The sequence below is a fragment of the Apium graveolens genome, chromosome 6 (assembly GCF_009905375.1).
Source record: "Apium graveolens cultivar Ventura chromosome 6, ASM990537v1, whole genome shotgun sequence".
Classification (NCBI taxonomy): Eukaryota; Viridiplantae; Streptophyta; class Magnoliopsida; order Apiales; family Apiaceae; genus Apium; species Apium graveolens.
The window spans coordinates 51,294,772-51,314,267 of NC_133652.1; the positions used below are offsets into that span (position 1 = coordinate 51,294,772).

The following is a 19,496-nucleotide window of genomic DNA, read 5'->3' on the forward strand; positions in this document are numbered from 1 at the left end:
TACTTGTGCATGCGTGTTAATAATTGTCATGTTAACTAAGATGGGTTGTTATCAATGAATAGCATATATTTTAGTCTCTGAGACTTAACTAAAATCATGTTCTATTAAACTTGTTGATTAAATGCATCATTATGTGTAATATATTATATTTGTTTAAGTGAGTATATTTGATAAGTGATAATCTGTTTCTTTCGCAAATTATTTGTTATCTTGTCATAAAAAATTATCGCATTGCATTATATTTATGTGCATAAATATTGATGTTGATTCGAGTTTTGTTTATTTTTAGTGAAAATGTCGAATCTTACGAAACTTGAGTTTAACGCACTTGATGTCACCGGCAAAAATTATTTGACATGGATTCTTGATGCTGAAATCCATCTTAGTGCAATGGGTCTCGGTGACACCATAAAAGAGGGAAATAAGACCTCTGAACAAGACAAGGCAAAGGCCATGATATTTCTTCGCCATCACCTTGATGAAGGCTTGAAAACTGAATATCTGACTATTAAAGATCCATCAACTCTTTGGAAAGATCTCAAAGAAAGATATGATCACCAGAAAACGGTGATACTTCCTAAAGCTCGCTATGATTGGCTACACTTGCGATTGCAAGATTATAAAAGTGTGAGCGAGTATAACTCTGCCATGTTCAAAATTACATCTCAATTGAAATTATGTGGCGAGAATATCACCGATAAAGATATGTTGGAGAAAACATATTCCACTTTCCATGCCAATAATATGCTCTTGCAACAACAATATCGTGAACGTGGATTCACGAAATATTCTGAGCTTATTTCTGTGTTGCTTCTTGCTGAACAAAATAATGAACTTTTGCTGAAAAATCATCAAGCACGTCCCACTGGCTCAACACCATTCCCTGAAGTGAATGCGGTGACTAATAATGAATATAGAGATAATAAATCATTTGGACGTGGACGTGGGCATGGATATGGACGTGGACGTGGGCGTGCCCGTGGTCATGGATTTTGGCGTGGTCGAGGCCGAAATCAACAAAATCGCCCCCACTTTAAAAGGAAGCCTTACTATCAAAAATAGAAAACAAATGAGGAGAAACCCGAGGGAAGTACGATGGTTAAAAAGGGTGAAAGTACTTGTAGTCGTTGTGGAATGAAAGGTCATTGGAGAAGTACATGTCGTACCTCCAAGCACTTTGCTGACCTATATCAAGCATCTTTGACAAATGTTGAAACTAATTTCACCGAACAGAATGATCCTTTGGGGATTGCTCATCTTGAAGCACATCTTGGAAGTGATGGCCAAGTTGATCCTTCGGCCTTTACTCACATGGAAGTTGGTGATTTCTTTGAAGATGTCGATGTGAATATGCCTAAATTTGGTGGTGATGAGCCTAAGAATAATTAAGAAAGGCCTTACTTGCTTGTTGAACGTTTTCCTTATTTATTTTGGATTGTTAGTACTTAATTTTTGAACTATGATAATCATCCTTATCAGTTGCTTATGTAATTTTCTTTAATGAAGTACTTGAGATGTTTTACCTCTACTTCTAATTTTATTTTATTTTTCGTGAAGAAATATGGCCAGCAACCTCTCATCATGTGCTATAAAAGATGAGGAATCTTTTTGTTTGGCAGATAGTGCAACCACACATACAATTTTAAAAGATCAAAAATATTTTTCGCATCTAACATTAGCCAAAGCTAATGTAAATACAATATCGGGTGCATCAAATATAATTGAAGGCTCCGGAAGAGCAAGTATAGTGCTACCTAATGGTACATGTTTGTTGATTGAAAATGCACTATTCTCCACCCGATCAAAAAGAAATCTTTTGAGTTTTAAAGATATACGCCACAATGGCTATCATATTGAGACAACAAATGAACTTGAAAGTGAATATTTGTGTATCATGACTACTATCTCAGGGAGGAAACATGTGATAGAAAAACTCCCATCATATAATTCTGGATTATATTATACTTTCATAAATCCAGTTGAGTCACACATGACTATTAATACAAGATCTGTTGACCCGACAAATTTTATTATATGGCATGATCGTTTAGGCCATCCGGGTTCAACAATGATGCGAAGAATTATTGAAAATTCAAATGGACATCCACTCAAAAACAAAATTGTTCCATTGTCCAAAGATTTTTCATGTGTTGCTTGTTTTGAAGGAAAATTGATAACAAAACCATCCCTTGTGAAAGTTGCAATCGAATGCCCAAAATTTTTGGAGCGAATTCAAGGAGATATATGTGGACCAATTACCCCATCTAGTGGGCCATTTCATTACTTTATGGTACTCATTGATGCATCAACAAGATGGTCACATGTTAGTTTATTGTCCACTCGTAATGTTGCTTTTGCACGACTCCTTGCTCAAATAATTCGATTACGAGCACAATTTCCTGATTATAATATAAAGAAAATATGATTGGACAATGCAGGAGAATTTACATCCCAATCTTTTAAAGATTGTTGTATGTCTATTGGGATTGAAGTGGAGCATTCTGTTGCCCACACACACACACTCAAAATGGTCTTGCCGAGTCTTTCATTAAAAGGCTACAACTAATTGCGAGACCATTACTTATGAGAACAAATTTACCAACTACTGCCTGGGGACATGCAATATTACATGCGGCTTCTTTAGTTCGGTTAAGACCGACTTCTTATCATAAATATTCCCCACTGCAACTGGTAAATGGTCAAGAACCAAATATCTCTCACTTGAAAATTTTTGGGTGTGCTGTTTATGTTCCAATATCCCCTCCCCAACGAACAAAAATGGGACCCCAAAGAAGATTAGGGGTATATATTGGATTTGATTCTCCCTCAATTATTAAATATTTGGAGCCCAAGACTGGTGATTTATTCACGGCAAGATTTGCCGATTGTCAATTTGATGAGACAATTTTTCCTGCATTAGGGGGAGATAAGACAAAATTTGAAAAAGAAAAGCAAGAAATTTTGTGGAATGCAGTGTCCCTGTCTCATTATGATCCTCGTACAAATCAATGTGAACTTGAAGTTCAAAAGATTATCCACCTACAAGAAGTCGCAAATAGATTGCCTGATGCATTTACTGATGTCAAAAATATGACAAAGTCACATATACCAGCTGTTAATGTTCCTTGTAAGATTAAACTTCCTGAAGAAGATAATAAAATCATGCTAGCAAATGAGTCTAAAGCACGCCAGAAGCGTGGAAGACCTATTGGATCCAAGGATAAAACTCCAAGAAAAACAAGGAGACTTGATAATAAAGCTGGAACATCAAATGACATCGTAGAATTGATGATCACTGAAGAAACGTCTTCCAAAGATGATCAAACACCTGAAATTGTTGACAATGAAGAGATCTCGATAAATTATGTCATTTCAGGAAAGAGGTGGAATAGAAAAGAAATTGTCATGGATGATATATTTTCATATGCAGCTGCACTTGACATTTCTGAGGAAATCGAGGATCATGAACCTAGATCGATCTATGAATGTAAAAGAAGAAATGATTGGCCAAAATGGAAAGAAGCTATTGAAGCTGAACTGAAATCACTTGAAAAATGCCAAGTTTTTGGACCTATTGTCCAAACACCTGCAGGTATAAAACCCGTCGGATATAGATGGGTATTTGTGCGTAAAAGAAATGAGAAAAATGAAATTGTGAGATACAAGGCACGCCTTGTTGCTCAAGGTTTCTCACAAAGACCGGGAATCGATTACGAAGAAACTTATTCCCCGGTAATGGATGCAACAACATTCAGATTTTTAATAAGTTTATCAATTCTAGAAGGGCTCCGAATGAATTTAATGGACGTTGTAACTGCCTACTTGTATGGATCACTCGATAGTGACATTTACATGAAAATCCCTGATGGGTTAAAAATGCCTGAAGCATATAGTTCAAGACCCCGAGAGATTTACTCAATTAAATTACAGAGATCATTATACGGATTGAAACAGTCGGGTCGTATGTGGTACAATCGTCTCAGTGAATATCTTTTGAAAGATGGATATACCAATAATGTAATATGTCCATGTGTTTTATTAAAAGGACAAAATTGGGGTTTACTATCATTGCAGTATATGTTGATGATTTAAACATCATTGGAACCCCAGATGAACTTAATGAGATGATTGAATATTTGAAAAAGGAGTTTGAAATGAAGGACTTGGGTAAAACAAAACTCTGCCTTGGTTTTCAAGTTGAACATTTATCTACTGGAATCTTTGTCCACCAGTCTTCGTATATTGAAAAGATTCTTAAACGATTTATTATGGATAAGGCATATCCTGTGAGTACACCCATGGTTGTACGATCATTAGAAAAGAATAAGGATCCATTCCGCCCAAGAGAAAAGGGAGAAGAACTTCTTGGTCCTGAAGTACCATATCTTAGTGCCATTGGTGCACTAATGTATCTTGCCAATTGTACACGTCCTGATATTGCATTTTCTGTCAACCTTTTTGCAAGACATAGTTCTGCTCCAACTCGAAGACATTGGACTGGTGTGAAACAAATATTTAGATATCTTCGAGGAACAATGGATATGGGTTTATTTTATTCTAAAGACTCAAAAGTGGAATTAGTTGGCTATGCAGATGCAGGATATCGGTCTGATCCACACAAAGGAAGATCACAAACAGGTTATGTATTCACATATGGTGATACCGCAATATCTTGGCGGTCTACAAAGCAGACTCTTGCAGCAACTTCTTCGAATCATGCTGAGTTATTGGCGCTACATGAATCTAGTCGAGAATGTGTTTGGCTAAGGTCTTTGGTCCATCATATTCGAGAATCATGCGGTCTGTTAGTCAATAAAGGAAGCCCTACTATTTTATTTGAAGATAATGAAGCATGCATAACTCAGACTCGAGAAGGTTACATTAAAGGTGATAGGACAAAGCACATCGATCCAAAGTTCTTCTTTACCCATGAACTTCAACAAAGGGGGGAAATTGATGTTTGTCAGATTCGATCATGTGAAAATCCAGCAGACTTGTTCACAAAAGCACTTCCTACATCTTCCTTCGAGAAGCTGGTACACAAGATTGGGATGCGTAAATTTCGAGATCTATGCTGATTTTCATAGTCGTGTTAAAATGAGGGGGAGATATAATGCACTCTTTATTACACGTGTAACACATGTACTCTTTTTCCTTCACTAGGGTTTTTCCCACAGGGTTTTTCCTAGTAAGGTTTTAATGAGGCATGTTGTTTATACGAGTCATTCAAGGGGGAGTGTTATATATTTGAATGACTTTTAACCTTACAACTTACCCCATTAATTCTCACACCCTTTGGCTTTTCATTTTACACTCTTTGGCTTTTCATGCTACTTGTAACCTACAAACTCTAGCCCTATATAAACCATTGTAAGATATGTGATTGATATATGAAATGAAAATCTTCTCTATTCTCTTAGTAATTTTGTTCTTGTAATGCTCTCTATATAATATATTCTATATTAGTTTGTAACACATGTTTTTATTCAAATAAAAACCAAGCCAGAGATACCTTGTTTAATTCTGTGTGTGGCTGAACAAACAACAACAGATAGCTTCTGGTTTTTTTTTACCAATTTGGCACCTAAAATTATGAACCAAAAACAATTAAATTAAAAATTTGTACTTCCTAAAATTTAAGTAATAAATTAATTTAATCAAATTTATAAAATAAATTTATTTAAATTAAGTTTATATAAACTTATTTAAATTAAATTTATAAAATAAATTTGTTAAATCAAATTTATAAAATTATTTTATGTAAATGCAAATTAATAAAATAAATTTATTTCAGGATCATGATTTGTGTATCAATCTGCTGTTAGGTCCCGAATTATCGTATTAGTGGGTTGAATACGATAATGGCTAAATTAAAAATTCTTTCGAATCTTTAGCGGATAAAATATTTAGTGCTCGGTTAGTGGTTTCGTGTTCTGGAGAGGAATAGTGTTTGGATCAATAAAACGAGGAACAAAAGATATTCGGGGAAATATATATTCGTATATAAATCCTCGAGGGGTGTTGCTACACTCCGGTAAATAAATTAACCGGCTACAATCTAAGAACAACAAAGTTCCTAACTATTACAAAGATTTACAAATCAAATCCTATACAATAATCTAGCTTTTGTTTGTACTATGATTTAATTACCGGATAACGATTATAATGCCCCTAAGAATATACAAGAGTTAAATCGGGCATTATAACGTTACTCCGGTCAGAAGTTAAACGGATATTCATGGTGCCAAAACTTCTCTGTAAATCTCCGCTTCTTATTTTATCAGCTCTCTTTTTGTTGGAGAAGATGATAAACAAAACTATTTTAGATCTGCTGCAAAGTGTAAACTTAATACAATAAAATGTGTGGCTGAGAATTCTTTAGCGACAACCTTTTTGTGACGACAAGGAAAATAGGAGGGAGTAGTTGATTTGTGTGGCGACACCAATTAGCTCTGCTCTGTAGGGGGGAGGCTCTCTGTATGGCGACCATGTTATGTTATTATTACTAGAAGTACAAACTTGTACTTAACTTTTATAAACAAAACTTAACCATCCATGTGTGGCGACATTATGTCACCTGTGGTTTCTTTTACTTCCCTTTTTTCATTTCCTTTTTTTGTTTTGTTTTTGCTTTTTCCTTTTTCTTTTCTTTTTCTTTTTTTTTGTTTTCTTTTTCTATTTTCTTTTTCTCTTTTCTTTTTTTTTTGTTTTCTTTTTGTTTCTTTTTCTTTTTAAGTTTAAATTGTAATTAAATTAATTTATAAAATAAACTTAAATATAACTTATATAAATAAACTAATTTAGATTTATAAAATAAACTTATTTAAAGTTTATAAGATAAATCAGTTTAAATTTATTAAATAAATTATATTAAAGTCCTTTAAATAAATTTATTTAATTTAGCAATTAAACTTTGAACTTCGCCAGTCCCCTGAGTTGTTTAGCTGTATACCCCGCGCACCTCTTCTCGTACTTTAACATATAAACGTTCAATCCAAGTATGTTCCTCAACTTAACAATTCTTCTATAAATAATACCCAGATTCCTTTCACGAGCTGTTGACGCCTAGTGCAACTGGTCTGGTTCACAGACGATTAACCCCGATTCAGGTCTTCGTATAATGGCCTTGATTAAATTGTTAAGCTTACCTCAACTTTATTGCTTCGAACACTGACTGTCAATAAACAATTGTACTTTCACCGGAATCCTTTCTGGTACTCTAGACAATGTCTTCATTAACCTATGTCTATACCTTGTCTTCAATTCTTCAGATTCCCATGCTTCGAACACTGTCTATCTTCAATCAATGCCAATATACTGAAATCTTCCGGTAGCACTTTTATACTGAATCTTCAACATTTCTGAAACCCTGAAAGTCTTTAACCTTTGTTCTTCACTGAGGCATGATCATATTAATGAACTTCTTTCAGTGACCTGTAGACAGACTTCAGGCTTTTTTCTAATCTTTTGATTCTTTGTATTTGTCTTATCTTCATTCTTCCTGATTTCTTGTGTTGACATAGTATTATTAACTTGTCATGTTCTAGTGTTGTTATCGTGTTGAGTTATCACGTAACTGTTCATACAGCTACGCAGTCTCACCAACAAAGACCCAAACCTTCAAAAGCAAAATATGTTCCTAAATCTCCACCAAGGAGAAGAAGGATGATTCTAAGGGATGAGCCTGATGAAGAAGAGGAGCAAGTCCAGGTTCATGCATCAGAACCTGTGACAGTAGAAGCTGAAGCATCTGAAATTCAGAATAGGAAAAGATCTGCAAATTCTGATGCAGATCATGTTTCTCCACCATCCCGGAGATCTAAGAAAATGAGAGCAGGAAGGTATATGGCACAACCTCACTCTGAGGATGCTCAAGAAACTGAGGAAGGGGATCAGGAATCTCTGATCTCAACATGACCAATAGTAATTGAAGCTTTGCCACCTCCACCTCAATCTAAAGACATTGTTCCAGACACAGTGATCACACATCATGTCTCTCCTATCAAAGACAATGTTCAAGTTGAAGATTCAGGATTAAGTCCTGAAATTGACATTCATAGGCTGATCATTCCATCTGTCCTGTTTCCGGAAGCACCGCAAGGACAAGTGACAACTCCACCTATTTCTTCACTAAATGCTGAAGTTCCTCATACTCCAATTCTGGATGTGGAAACAGATGAAGTTGTATCAGAATCTCCAACAGCCACACACACACTTGTGTTGTCAGAAGATGAAGAGTTTCTTGCAAGTTCTGGAGAGTCAACTCCAGTAAATACACCAGCTCAAACTCTTGGAAAGGAGGCACTGATTAAAAATTTTATTGAACAAGATGCTCCTATTCCATGGGAAGAAACTCACAGAGGAGTTGAATGGACCAAGAAGTGGAATGAATCTGATTTTATTCCAAGCTCCAAAGTTCTGTCAGATCATATTGCTAAAGCTAATGAGTTGATGACAAACTCTGACTTTAAAGCTCAACTTAAAGTCACAACTCTGAGTACTAAGAGTCTTCAAGGTCAACACTCCATCACTCATGCCAAGGTTGATAAGCTACAAGAAAATGCTGATAAGCTGGACCTGATGATCAAGCTGGACAAGAACAAGTTTATCAGACCTATTCATGAGAAAGTAGAGGCTATTGAGAAGGTTCAAGAAAAGCAACAGGCCCAACTGACTGAGGTCCTGCAGAATCAAGCCTCTCAACAAGCTCAATTGAATGAAATCCAATCTTCAGTAGAACTTCTTCTATCTCTACTCCTACCAGATGATGTCAAAAAGGGGGAGAACGTAGTGAAGTCCAATTGCTCTACTAGTCAAGTACTGAAGAAGAAGGATGATAAGGAAGATGACCAGGGAAACCCTAGCAAGGGCAAGGGTCAAGGTCAAGGGAAAAGCAGTAAAGTTTCTTCAAGGAAACTAATTCCTGAATCTAGCAAATCTTCTACAAAGAAGAAGACAAGTTCTGAAGCTGTAAATGCTCGAACTCTAAAAGCAAGTTCGGATGATCAAAGTCTGATATCAAGTTCTGATATTCTCATTCTAAGAGGAAGTAAAGACTCTCAGAAGTTTTTGTAAACTCTGAAGCTCAAGGGAAGGGAGACTACAGTCTATTATAAAGATCCCAAGATTCAGACACTTGATGAAGAAATTGCCAAAAGATTATTTCTCAAGCATAATTCTGGAATGGATTTAGAGACTTTAAAGGAGGAAGAAGCTAGATTTACAGCTGAGAAGACAAATCTCAACTCTAAAACTTCTAATGCAAAGAAACCTCCAAGGCCTAAGACAAAAGGCATTATGATCAAGGAAAACTCTGAGGCTTCAAAGCCCAAGACAAGATCACAAATTGAAATTGATCCCAGGGATAAAGGGAAAGGAAAGATTGATGAACCAACAAAGCCACAGGAGATAAAGATTCATCAAATCCTGATGAAACCTGTGTGCAAAATGGTTCAAGTTTTTTATGATACAGCTGCTGAAGATGAAACTGTTGAAACTATGAAAAGAAGAAAGATAACTGAAGAATCTAAGACAACCTCTAACAAAGCTCAAGTCGCTCAGAGTGAAGAACAGCAAGCTACAGAAGAAACAGCAAATTCTGATCAAGTCATCAAGACATCAACCTCTGACAGTGCTCAAGTTAATTTGAACAAATTGACAGTTACTGATAAGAGAAAACTCCTATGGAAGAATGTTAATCCATCAGATCCTAAGAAAAGTCAACTGCTATCTGATTTCATGTTTGTTGGATTGAAAGCCAGAAAAGCAAGAGACAGAGCTGGATTAGGTTCTGAAGAATCCAAGATCAAGACAGGAGTGGAAGTACTTACTAGAGATCCATTCTTATTGACTGACAAACCTCTTGAAGAAGTTACACATAAACACCTTGATAAGATTAAGTGGTACTGGATGCTCATGGTAAAAGTAATGTCAAAGAAAAGTTGATTCTGTTTCTTGAAGATGGAAGAACATACAGAATGTCAGAATCAGATGTGCTGAACAAATCTCTGAAAGAACTTCAATTCTTTCATTATCTTTTGGAGATAAAGTCTGAGATTAATAGGAGATGGTCAAATTTCATCATGAAGACCATAAGGGGTAAAGCAAGAAATTCTGGATCAAGAGTTACAGAATTCATTCCAAATATAGTTGAAGATGATGGAAGTGAAATTCCAATGAAGAAGGATTCTGCTAAACTTGAAGTTATTCTGAAAGAGAAATGCCTGTGCTATAATGAAGACTCATCCCATCCAAGGGTAATCAGACTTGGTAATGGTTTAGAAAAAAATCATATCTCAGCACTTAGGACTGCAATCTACCATATTGGAAGACAGGGTGAAGAATTGAAGCAAGTCAAAGCTACACTAGCTCAAGTCCTGAGGAATGCAGAAGATAAGCTGATATCAAACTTTGTCAAGAATCACTTTGGATTCAAATTGACTCAGTAAAATTGATAAAAGTTACAAGGACTGTAAGTTGTAGTTAGTTGTCTAATTAAACTCTTATTGCATTTGTACTTCAATGTTTTTGACATCATCAAATCTATTAACTTGTATATTTTTCACAATTTACAAGTTGGGGAGATTGTTAGATATATTTGAGATGTCATGTCTAATCTATTGTGTTTAGTTCAGAACTTAATATCATGACTTACTGTAAATCAGAACTTATATCAGAACTTAAGGCCGTCATGTTTTATATCAGGACTTAAGTGCGGGTACTTCAGATAAGGAATGCAGCTGATTTACAGGAAAGGATTGTGACTAAAATAATAGAATATATGCATGAAGAGATAGAAGACTAGAAAACTTGTAGAAGATAATATTTGATTGATATATTTTAGGAGACATAATTATATTCCATATCAATTAGAAGATATCTTGTAACTGTGTACTATATAAACACAGCTTAGGGTTTACACTATATGTGTTATCATTCACGAGAAAGATTATGCATTGTAACCTAACAGCTCTTTGTGATATTGTTCATCACTGAGAGAGAACAAATGTTCTATTGTAACAGAGTTTATTATATTGAATATACTTGATTACTGTTACATACTTGTGTTCGAAATCGATTTGATTGTAAAAACACTATATTCAACCCTCTTCTATAGTGTTGTGTGACCTAACACGTTATATTCAAACCACACGAATATTTTAAAATATTTTAATTATATATTTTGATGATATATATGTTACATGAATTATTGATATTTATAAGTAGTTGAATTCATATTATGTTAGGTACACTTGGATGTTAAATATTTAAGTTAAAACATCCAAATTATTATATAATGAATTTGTTTGATTGATAATTTATTACCATATTAAAATATTTACCTAGAAGATATATGCACATATATTTTTTAATGGTTTAAACAAAAACTGACCAACCCAAACCGTTATAATTTGGGTGATTTGATTATATAAGTAACGGTTATGGTTACGGTAATGATTAAGTAAAATATAAAACCGCTAAATTTGGTTTGGATGATTTTGAGCCCAGAATTATAAAAAAACACCATTTTAGCACCATTATTAGAATTATTCTTATAGTTGAGCATTTATTATAAGAAATTATCCAGCGAGAGTCGAATCTTAAACACGTAGGATTATATTTACCCTATACTTCAATTTTTTTTACCCTGCCGGGGGATTATTTGATTTTCTTACGAGAGTTTTGTTCTATTTGGGGTTTATTTAATTTTCTTAAGAAGAGTTTTCTTGTATTTCATTTTGTTTTTTTTGAAAGAGTTATTTTAAGTTAATATAAATGATTTTCATATTTATCTATTTATTTATTTTGAGTAGAAAAAAATATCAAAATATCTCTTCTTTTTTTACTAAATTCAAAATATCTCTTTTTAAAAGTATCTTAATTCAAAATACTTATTCTGAAATATACAGACCTAAATACCTAGTTACCTATCATATATCAAGATGATACATCAATTTCAGTGGAGTATCACTGAAACCATCAATGTAACTTTTTTCTGAATATTTAAATATTTATTTAAAAATTTATTATTTAAGCATGTATCATGTTTAATAAATTTTTAAAAAAAAATTAGATTTCAACAAATCCCCATCCGAGTTTTTAGAATTTTTCTAAAAAAAGAAATAAGAATAATATAGATTTAGGGTTTAGGAATTAGGATTTAGGATTATAACCTAAACCCTAATTAAATTGTTACCTTAATTTAATAATTTTAAAATTTTAGATCATATTTCACTGACAAATAAATATCTCACATGTTATTTTAGTGACGAATGAGTATGACAAAACTGAAAATGGAATGTCTAATAATACACCAATGTGTCACTCAAGTATCAAGGTGATCTTCCACTAGTATAATATTTAGGGTCATTTAAAATATACTAGCTAACTTAGTCGGGATTCACGGTGACATCATATATTGTTTTAAGAAAGAATGAATCAAGAAAAAATTTACAATATTATATATGTTAAATATACATAAGCAATAAAAAAAATTATTTATAATTTCTTATAATACTGATTCTGTCAAGATCTTTTAAGCCGAGAGTCGTTATAATTCAGTAATAATATATATATTTAACAAATTAATTTAAGCGAGTGATGTAATTATTTTTGACAATCAATAGCCAACAACACTATTATTTCATGTATATCTAAATAAATATGAAAATCTAATTAACGCACACATTTAAACTATATAATTCAACTATGAGAAAAAAAATTATTTAACTCACGTCATCCAATATAAAGATAATGCATGCTATTACAATGTAAATATGATTTTCGAAACTTAATATAATTAATAAGTGTGTAAATAATTTCGAGGCATGAAGATTTTTTCGAGTATAAATATGGTTGAACGATAACTTACCTATATAACAGCAACATATAAATAAATATATCTTTACAATTTATGAAATGCACAAAAATTACAAAATTCTTTATCTCAAGCAAAATGAAAAAAAAATGACCATGCACCAATTGATGTACGGCTTAACTCAATTATAGACAATTTTTTATATAAGTACACAAACCCTAAATTTAATTAGATAATTTTAAAATTTTCTTATTAAGATTTTATCACTCTCCAAGTAAGTCTAATTTTTTTAAAAGATATTGTATACATACAATTAACTTAATTAAAAAGATATCGATTTATCTAATGTACTTGCATAAAGATTTCAATTTTTTTAAAAATACTTGCACACTTCTTTCCGATAATAACGAAACCTATCGTTATTTAAAAATAATTTGCACACAAATAAAATTCTAAAAGAGAAATTTATAAAGAATATTAAGATATTTGCACATATATCGATTTTCTAAAATATTTGTACGCTGCTTTCTGATAATAACGAAACATATTTTTATTCAAAATAACTTAAAAAAATATTTTTTTAGAAAATATTAAGATATTTGCACATATCGATTTTTTAAAATACCTGGACACTTATTTCTGATCTTATTTCTGATAATAATGAAACATATCTTTATTCAAAATAACGTGCACAAAGGGAAATGTTAAGAAAGAAAATTTTAGAGAATATTTATATAGTAAGTTAATTTTAGAAGAAAATGGAGAAAATTTTAAAAAATATAAAATAATTGTAATATTTGATAATTATTAATTAAAAATTAGAAAAATATAATAATGTGATACGAGAGGCAGATCCTAAACACACTCGCATTCTTAGTATATGATTTTTGGGTTATAAAAATATGATTTATTAGAAACCTTCGCCGAAGTTTGAACCACCGCAATAATAATAGGCTACGTAGGACACATCTTAACCAATAAAATTTGGAAAAAGAAACTGAAACCAAAACTTTGCAATAATTCAAAGATTTTATTCCAATTATCCAGACGATACACATACAGTGTTCAACTTGGACCAAACACGCTCACAAACATAGTTAGATAGATAGATACATGTAGTTCTACTTCAATGGAGTTGGTGTATCTCTTATGTTCTATCATCTCCACCACATTCACCACCCTCTTCCTCTCCCTTCTCCTCCCCTTCCGCCTTGTGTTCTCCTCACGCGCCACCCCACCAGCTCTTTACCAAGGCACTGTTTGGCACGAGCGTCGCCGTCCAGTACACCATTCTTTTAACTACTCTGTTCGTTACGCTCTGTTTCAACTCAACCCTGACTCTCACTCCCCGTCTGATCATTTCTCAGCTCATGAAGCTCGCAATATCGCCGATACTAACGGCCCTGTGTAATTTCATTTTCAACCCTTTCTTTATATATATCATTCTTGTGATCATTTCTGTGCATTTTATTAATGCTTTTTTATCTACATTTTTGTTTATTGGGTTTACATAATTTTGTTTTGTTTTAGTTCCATATTAAGTTAATTATTTTATCATACTTATCAAACTGTAAGGTTATGTTTGTTCTGCGAGGGCTCAAGACTCATTGACTTGCTATTATTAGTTTGCACTGATTTATTCATACTTTATTCTTAATGTAATAATATTTAGGTCAATTTGGGGATATTTATTCCCACCATTCTCACTAGGTCTAGGTGTAATCCCTGGGAAATGAACTTAGTCGTGGATCGAAATTTGCTCTTTTTTAAAACTTTGTGACAAGAATACCATTTTTTGAAATGTTTGGCCAAAAATACCTACCTAATACGCATTTTAAAATTGGGTATTACTAATACGCATTTTAGAAATGGGTAACTTGTGTAAAAAAAATTACAAAAAAAATTAAAAAAATAATAATTTTGGAGACGCATTCGTGAGATGCGTATCATGACTTTGCAATGCATGATACGCATGTCAGGAATGCGTATCATGATTTTACTTTCTTTTTTTTTGTTTTTTTTAAATAATACTCATTTGTCAAATGTGTAATAGTCTTACCCATTTTTGAAATGCTTATTAGAAATGCATTTTTGACCATATCTTTCAAAAACGGGTATTCTTGTTACATTTTCTAAAAAAAAGGTATTTTTGGCCATCACCCAAATTTGGCTTATGGGATGACTTTGGAATGAATTCTGGTACATAGATTAGAGCGGATAAGCTAATAGTCTAAGAGATCAAAATCGTAGGAAAGAAACAGGATCCAAGTACTGAGTTAGATTTTAAATTATATATCCATTACTCATCATATGGGAAAGCTATTGATGTCCTAACTAGGGCATCTGGCATCCAGATAGATTTTCGTATAACATATCAGTTATACAGAGTTTTTCATGGGAGGAGGGGCAGGGGGTAGATAAATATTATTCCAACTCAACCAGGTTGTTAATGAAAATTGGTTAAGTGGTATACGAGTGGATTCTTTTTTATCAAAGTTTGAAGTATTTGTTTGTTTAATTTTAAATAGCCTGATGAAGCTCTTGGTGCATGCAGTTTTCTCTTGACTATTCCTCCCAGTGTCGGATATGAGCAGAATCCATTGAGTCTTTACTATTGTTATGACATTGAAGGCTCTTCTAGGAGTTTAAAAAAGTGCATTGCTGAGGTATGTAACTGCTTTACAAACTCCAATCAGTTGTCCCATTTGTAATATGCAGTAGTGGCAAATGTGTTGCGTAACACATAAAAAAACTTATTTCAATCCGGTAAAACCTTGATTGCCCTTAATTAGGTCTAGTCTGTAAGAAACTAAGAGTGCAGCTTATTGCATAGTATGGGTAAAAACTAGAGCAGGCAATTTCGTACACAACACGATAACACGACACGAAAACGACACGAAAATAACGGGTTTGGTTTGCCATTTTGGTACACGAACACGAAAGTACATGAACACGAAAGTACACGGATGAATTTAGTGTCGGTTTTGGGTTTACAGTTGGGTACACGACACGAAACGAAAGTACACGAAATAAATAAATATTTAAATAAATTTATCAAATTTATATGAATACATATATCTTACAATAATATTTTACATATAATATATACATAAAATAGATTCAAATTTATATTTCATAAGAATTGAATACATTTGAGTCATTATGACTTATCAATTTAAGACTCGACTAATAAAAATTTAATATTTAAAGATATATTTTATTTATCTTTATTTTTATTATTATAAATTTTAAATTACACGGAACACGACACGAAACATACACGAAATGAAGGTACACGAACACGAAACGAAACGAATCCTTAACGGTTTGGGTTTGGGTTTGGGTTTGGGTTGGGCATTCATGACACGAAACACGAAAGTACACGAAACGAACGAATTGCCAGCTCTAGTAAAAACCTCGTAATTTCCCTACAAACAGAGAGAGTTCAGTGACAATTTTGTATTGCTCCAGCAAAATCAGTAGATTCGCAATATTAATCCAGAAAGATAGGCTTTGGGACGGCATTATCGCTATTTTTTTTTTAATTAAAGCTGCTTCATCATTTAGAGAGTTTTAGTGCGGAATGTTTCTCTCTATAATTAGTGCTCATCCCCCCCCCCCCACCCCTCCTTTTCTTGCATGTTAAATTGAATTATAGGGTGGGAAACAAGTACTCACCTAGTATGTATTCTGCATACTTTCCAAGGAGTAAAGGCGAGCCAAGGCTCCAACGAAGTGCCTACACTCCAAGGTGTCCATTAGGCGTTCACCTACATATGGCATATCTATGTAGATATATAATGTGCAAGTAATTTGATTATTTTTCAATAACTATTTCAATAATTTTGAATAAATTGATAATTTGAGATTGTCATATATATTATAGTTGTACAGTTATAATATTTTATGAATGAGACTGCTAAAAGATATATTTTAAACGAAATAATCCAAGTAAATCCATTTGGACAGTGGACACCCAGAATCCAGATGGCGTTGCATGCCCATGCGGGCTGAACGCCTAGGCAACACCTTAACAATTACAGCATCCTATTATCTGTTTCTTAACAGGAGAAATTTGTTCATGAAAGGAGCCCTTTATTGCTGACAAAAGATGTAGCTGAATCTTACATAGTTTTTGTATGTAATTTCGCTATCTGTTTTCTAAGAGCAGTATGTCATTTTCTGTTAGGTGACGAATACACCATGGGGAGAAAGGGTGTCATTTTTGTTTGATCCAAATGTTGATGTAGTTGCAAAGCCGCTTCATGTTAGTCCGTTTATGGTAAGTGTACATAAGGCGTTTTCTTATGCTTACTAACTTTTCTAGCTCTCCTTACCCCAATACTTTTTGACAAGTAAAAGAACCTTCTGTCTTTCTGTTCTCTCTGAGTGTATGTAACATGATAACATTACCATATTTTTCTGTTGACAGTATTACCCTTACTTGGATTTACAAGTTTTCGTTCATACTTTATAACTTCTCAGCATTGGTCCCCTAGTTTTGAATATTCTTCTTCTAATGTTTATAGTGTCGAAGTATCATCCTATAAGTGAGTGTTATTCTTTGGTTTCCCTGTCATTTATTTACTTATTACCCTTTGAACACGAAGAGCTATGCCCAATTTTGTAGCTGTTGCATGTGTCTTTTTCTGTATATATTCATTTGTGTTATGACCCTGCATTAGAACTGCATCTTTTTTACATTCTGCAATGTTTCTGCATTAGAACTGCACTCTTTTATACATTCTGCTCTTTTCTGCAATCTGCAGTTTAATTTTGACCATTCTGCATTCTTTTGTTTGCTCTTTTAAGTTGCATCAAATAATCAAATTTTAATATAATTCTGACATTCTGTAGAATTCTGTATTTTAGGTTTACAATAACCATATAATCCACTAGTCAACTAATTTGCTTTGTTAGTATCCCTCTTCTCTTATATATACAGTTTCTTCCGGTCATCATCCTTGAGTACTTGTCTACTTGAGTACTGAAATATAAAATTTGGTAGGTGTTGGAAACCTAAATTACATAATATATATCTAAAATCTAAAATCTAATATATATAAATATAATATATAATTATATTTTTTATAATCATGTATTATTTTTTTAGTCGACTAGTCGTACTAGTCTACGACTAATCAACTAGCCCGGGGTCCATCGACTCGCCTCGACTTACCGCCGTGACAACCATGGTGTTATCATCTCTTTGGCTTGTCTCTTTCATTGCAGGATATGCATGGAAGTTGGAAAATCAAAACAAGAGAACCCGACGATAATTTGTTTGTTGCGATTTCAGTTCAGCATCCCAAGCTTGGTGACTACTTTAGTGCTTCCTTGGTGGCCAAAAGAGTGCCATCATCAGCTACTGATCATGCACTCTTCTTTTGGTTAATGCCGCATAAAGTTGCATTGTGGATTTACTGGCATGTAAGCCTTCATGTTGCATAATATATTAGACTCTGCTCCGTTTCTGTTAGAAGATCCTACACAAATCTAGTTCTCTTTTGTTGCCAGCACTCATAATCATACTTATTAGTAGTCCGACGCTCTGGATTAGAGCTAGGACAATTATTTTACTGACATACGAGATGGGCGCTATAGACTAGAAGCAACAGTGAGAAATCTAAAATATAAGTGTGGGAAACAAATGTGAGGGGAATGTTGTCGATGATATGAGTTCTCGGTTTAATTATTCGCTTCTATGTCTTGTGGGGAACAAGTGAACTGTGCAAAATATGTTTGCAAAGGAATTTTGCTCAATGTAGATAAGAAAACAAAAGAATTAAAACTCTGTGTTGCAAAAGAGGAATAATATATGCTTATACTGTTCCTATACCCCCGTTTCTAGGTGAACAATAGACTATGTAAACATAAACAGCTCTGATTACCTTTTTTGTCAAATTTATTGCATGAACAAGATTTCTCTTACAATTATTTCTATATTGTGCATTTCCTATCAAAGGTTAAAAGCAAAAATTAAATTGTAGGAAGAACATAATGTTACCTTTAAGAGAGTCGATAGGGCAATGCTAGAGAAATAGATACTCTAAATTTTTAATTTCACCTTTATTATCAATCAAGTTTATTTTTTTAACCATGTATTCTATTTCTAGGCTCTCAAGCTGTGGTGGAAAAATGTTCAGTTCATACAACACCCAAGATATAGCAACCCTGCATACAAGGAAGAAGCTGTGGCTCGTGATATTAAGCTGCTATCCTGTACAGCATTTTCATGTGATTCACAAAATAAATTGCAAATTAAGGAACATAATTCTGTTTCAGAATTGGACAGGAGTGAGAAGGGTCACTTGTTCAAATGGAGAGATGCCAAGTGGCCCTGGTGCTAATTACAAAACTTGACTGGACTTGCAAAGAATTGTTGTATATTACATACAGCTTAAGGAACTACTCAAGAGTGTAAGTCATTTCCACAAAGTAACTAAAGTCACTATTTGCACCGGAATTTGGCTCTTGCATCTTTGATGAATGTGTTTTTGCAAAATGTTAGTTTTAGAAGTTCTATTACAAAATTTCTTGTGTAATAATGTATTACAAAATGTAAAACTTGAAGCCATTGCCTCCTTTGTTCTGAACTGGGCTGCAAGCTGCGTCATTTTTAAAATTTGAACTTCGCTAATAGCTAAATGTAAGGTGAAGGCCCTTTTTTACATTGGCA

General features: G+C 33.4%; 2 protein-coding genes across 2 annotated transcripts; both read left to right on the forward strand.

Moving 5' to 3' along the window:
• The first annotated feature begins 294 nt into the window (after nt 1-294).
• Nucleotides 295-1,062, forward strand: LOC141665030 (uncharacterized). The gene has a single exon (XM_074470987.1). It carries the CDS (start codon nt 295-297, stop codon nt 1,060-1,062), a length of 768 nt encoding a protein of 255 aa, XP_074327088.1.
• Nucleotides 1,063-13,823: 12,761 nt separating this feature from the next.
• Nucleotides 13,824-19,496, forward strand: LOC141667265 (uncharacterized). The gene is made up of 5 exons (XM_074473681.1): nt 13,824-14,224; nt 15,372-15,483; nt 17,007-17,099; nt 18,050-18,247; nt 18,934-19,496. The coding sequence occupies exons 1-5, from the start codon at nt 13,947-13,949 to the stop codon at nt 19,165-19,167; spliced, it is 915 nt and encodes a 304-aa protein (XP_074329782.1). The 5' UTR covers nt 13,824-13,946; the 3' UTR covers nt 19,168-19,496.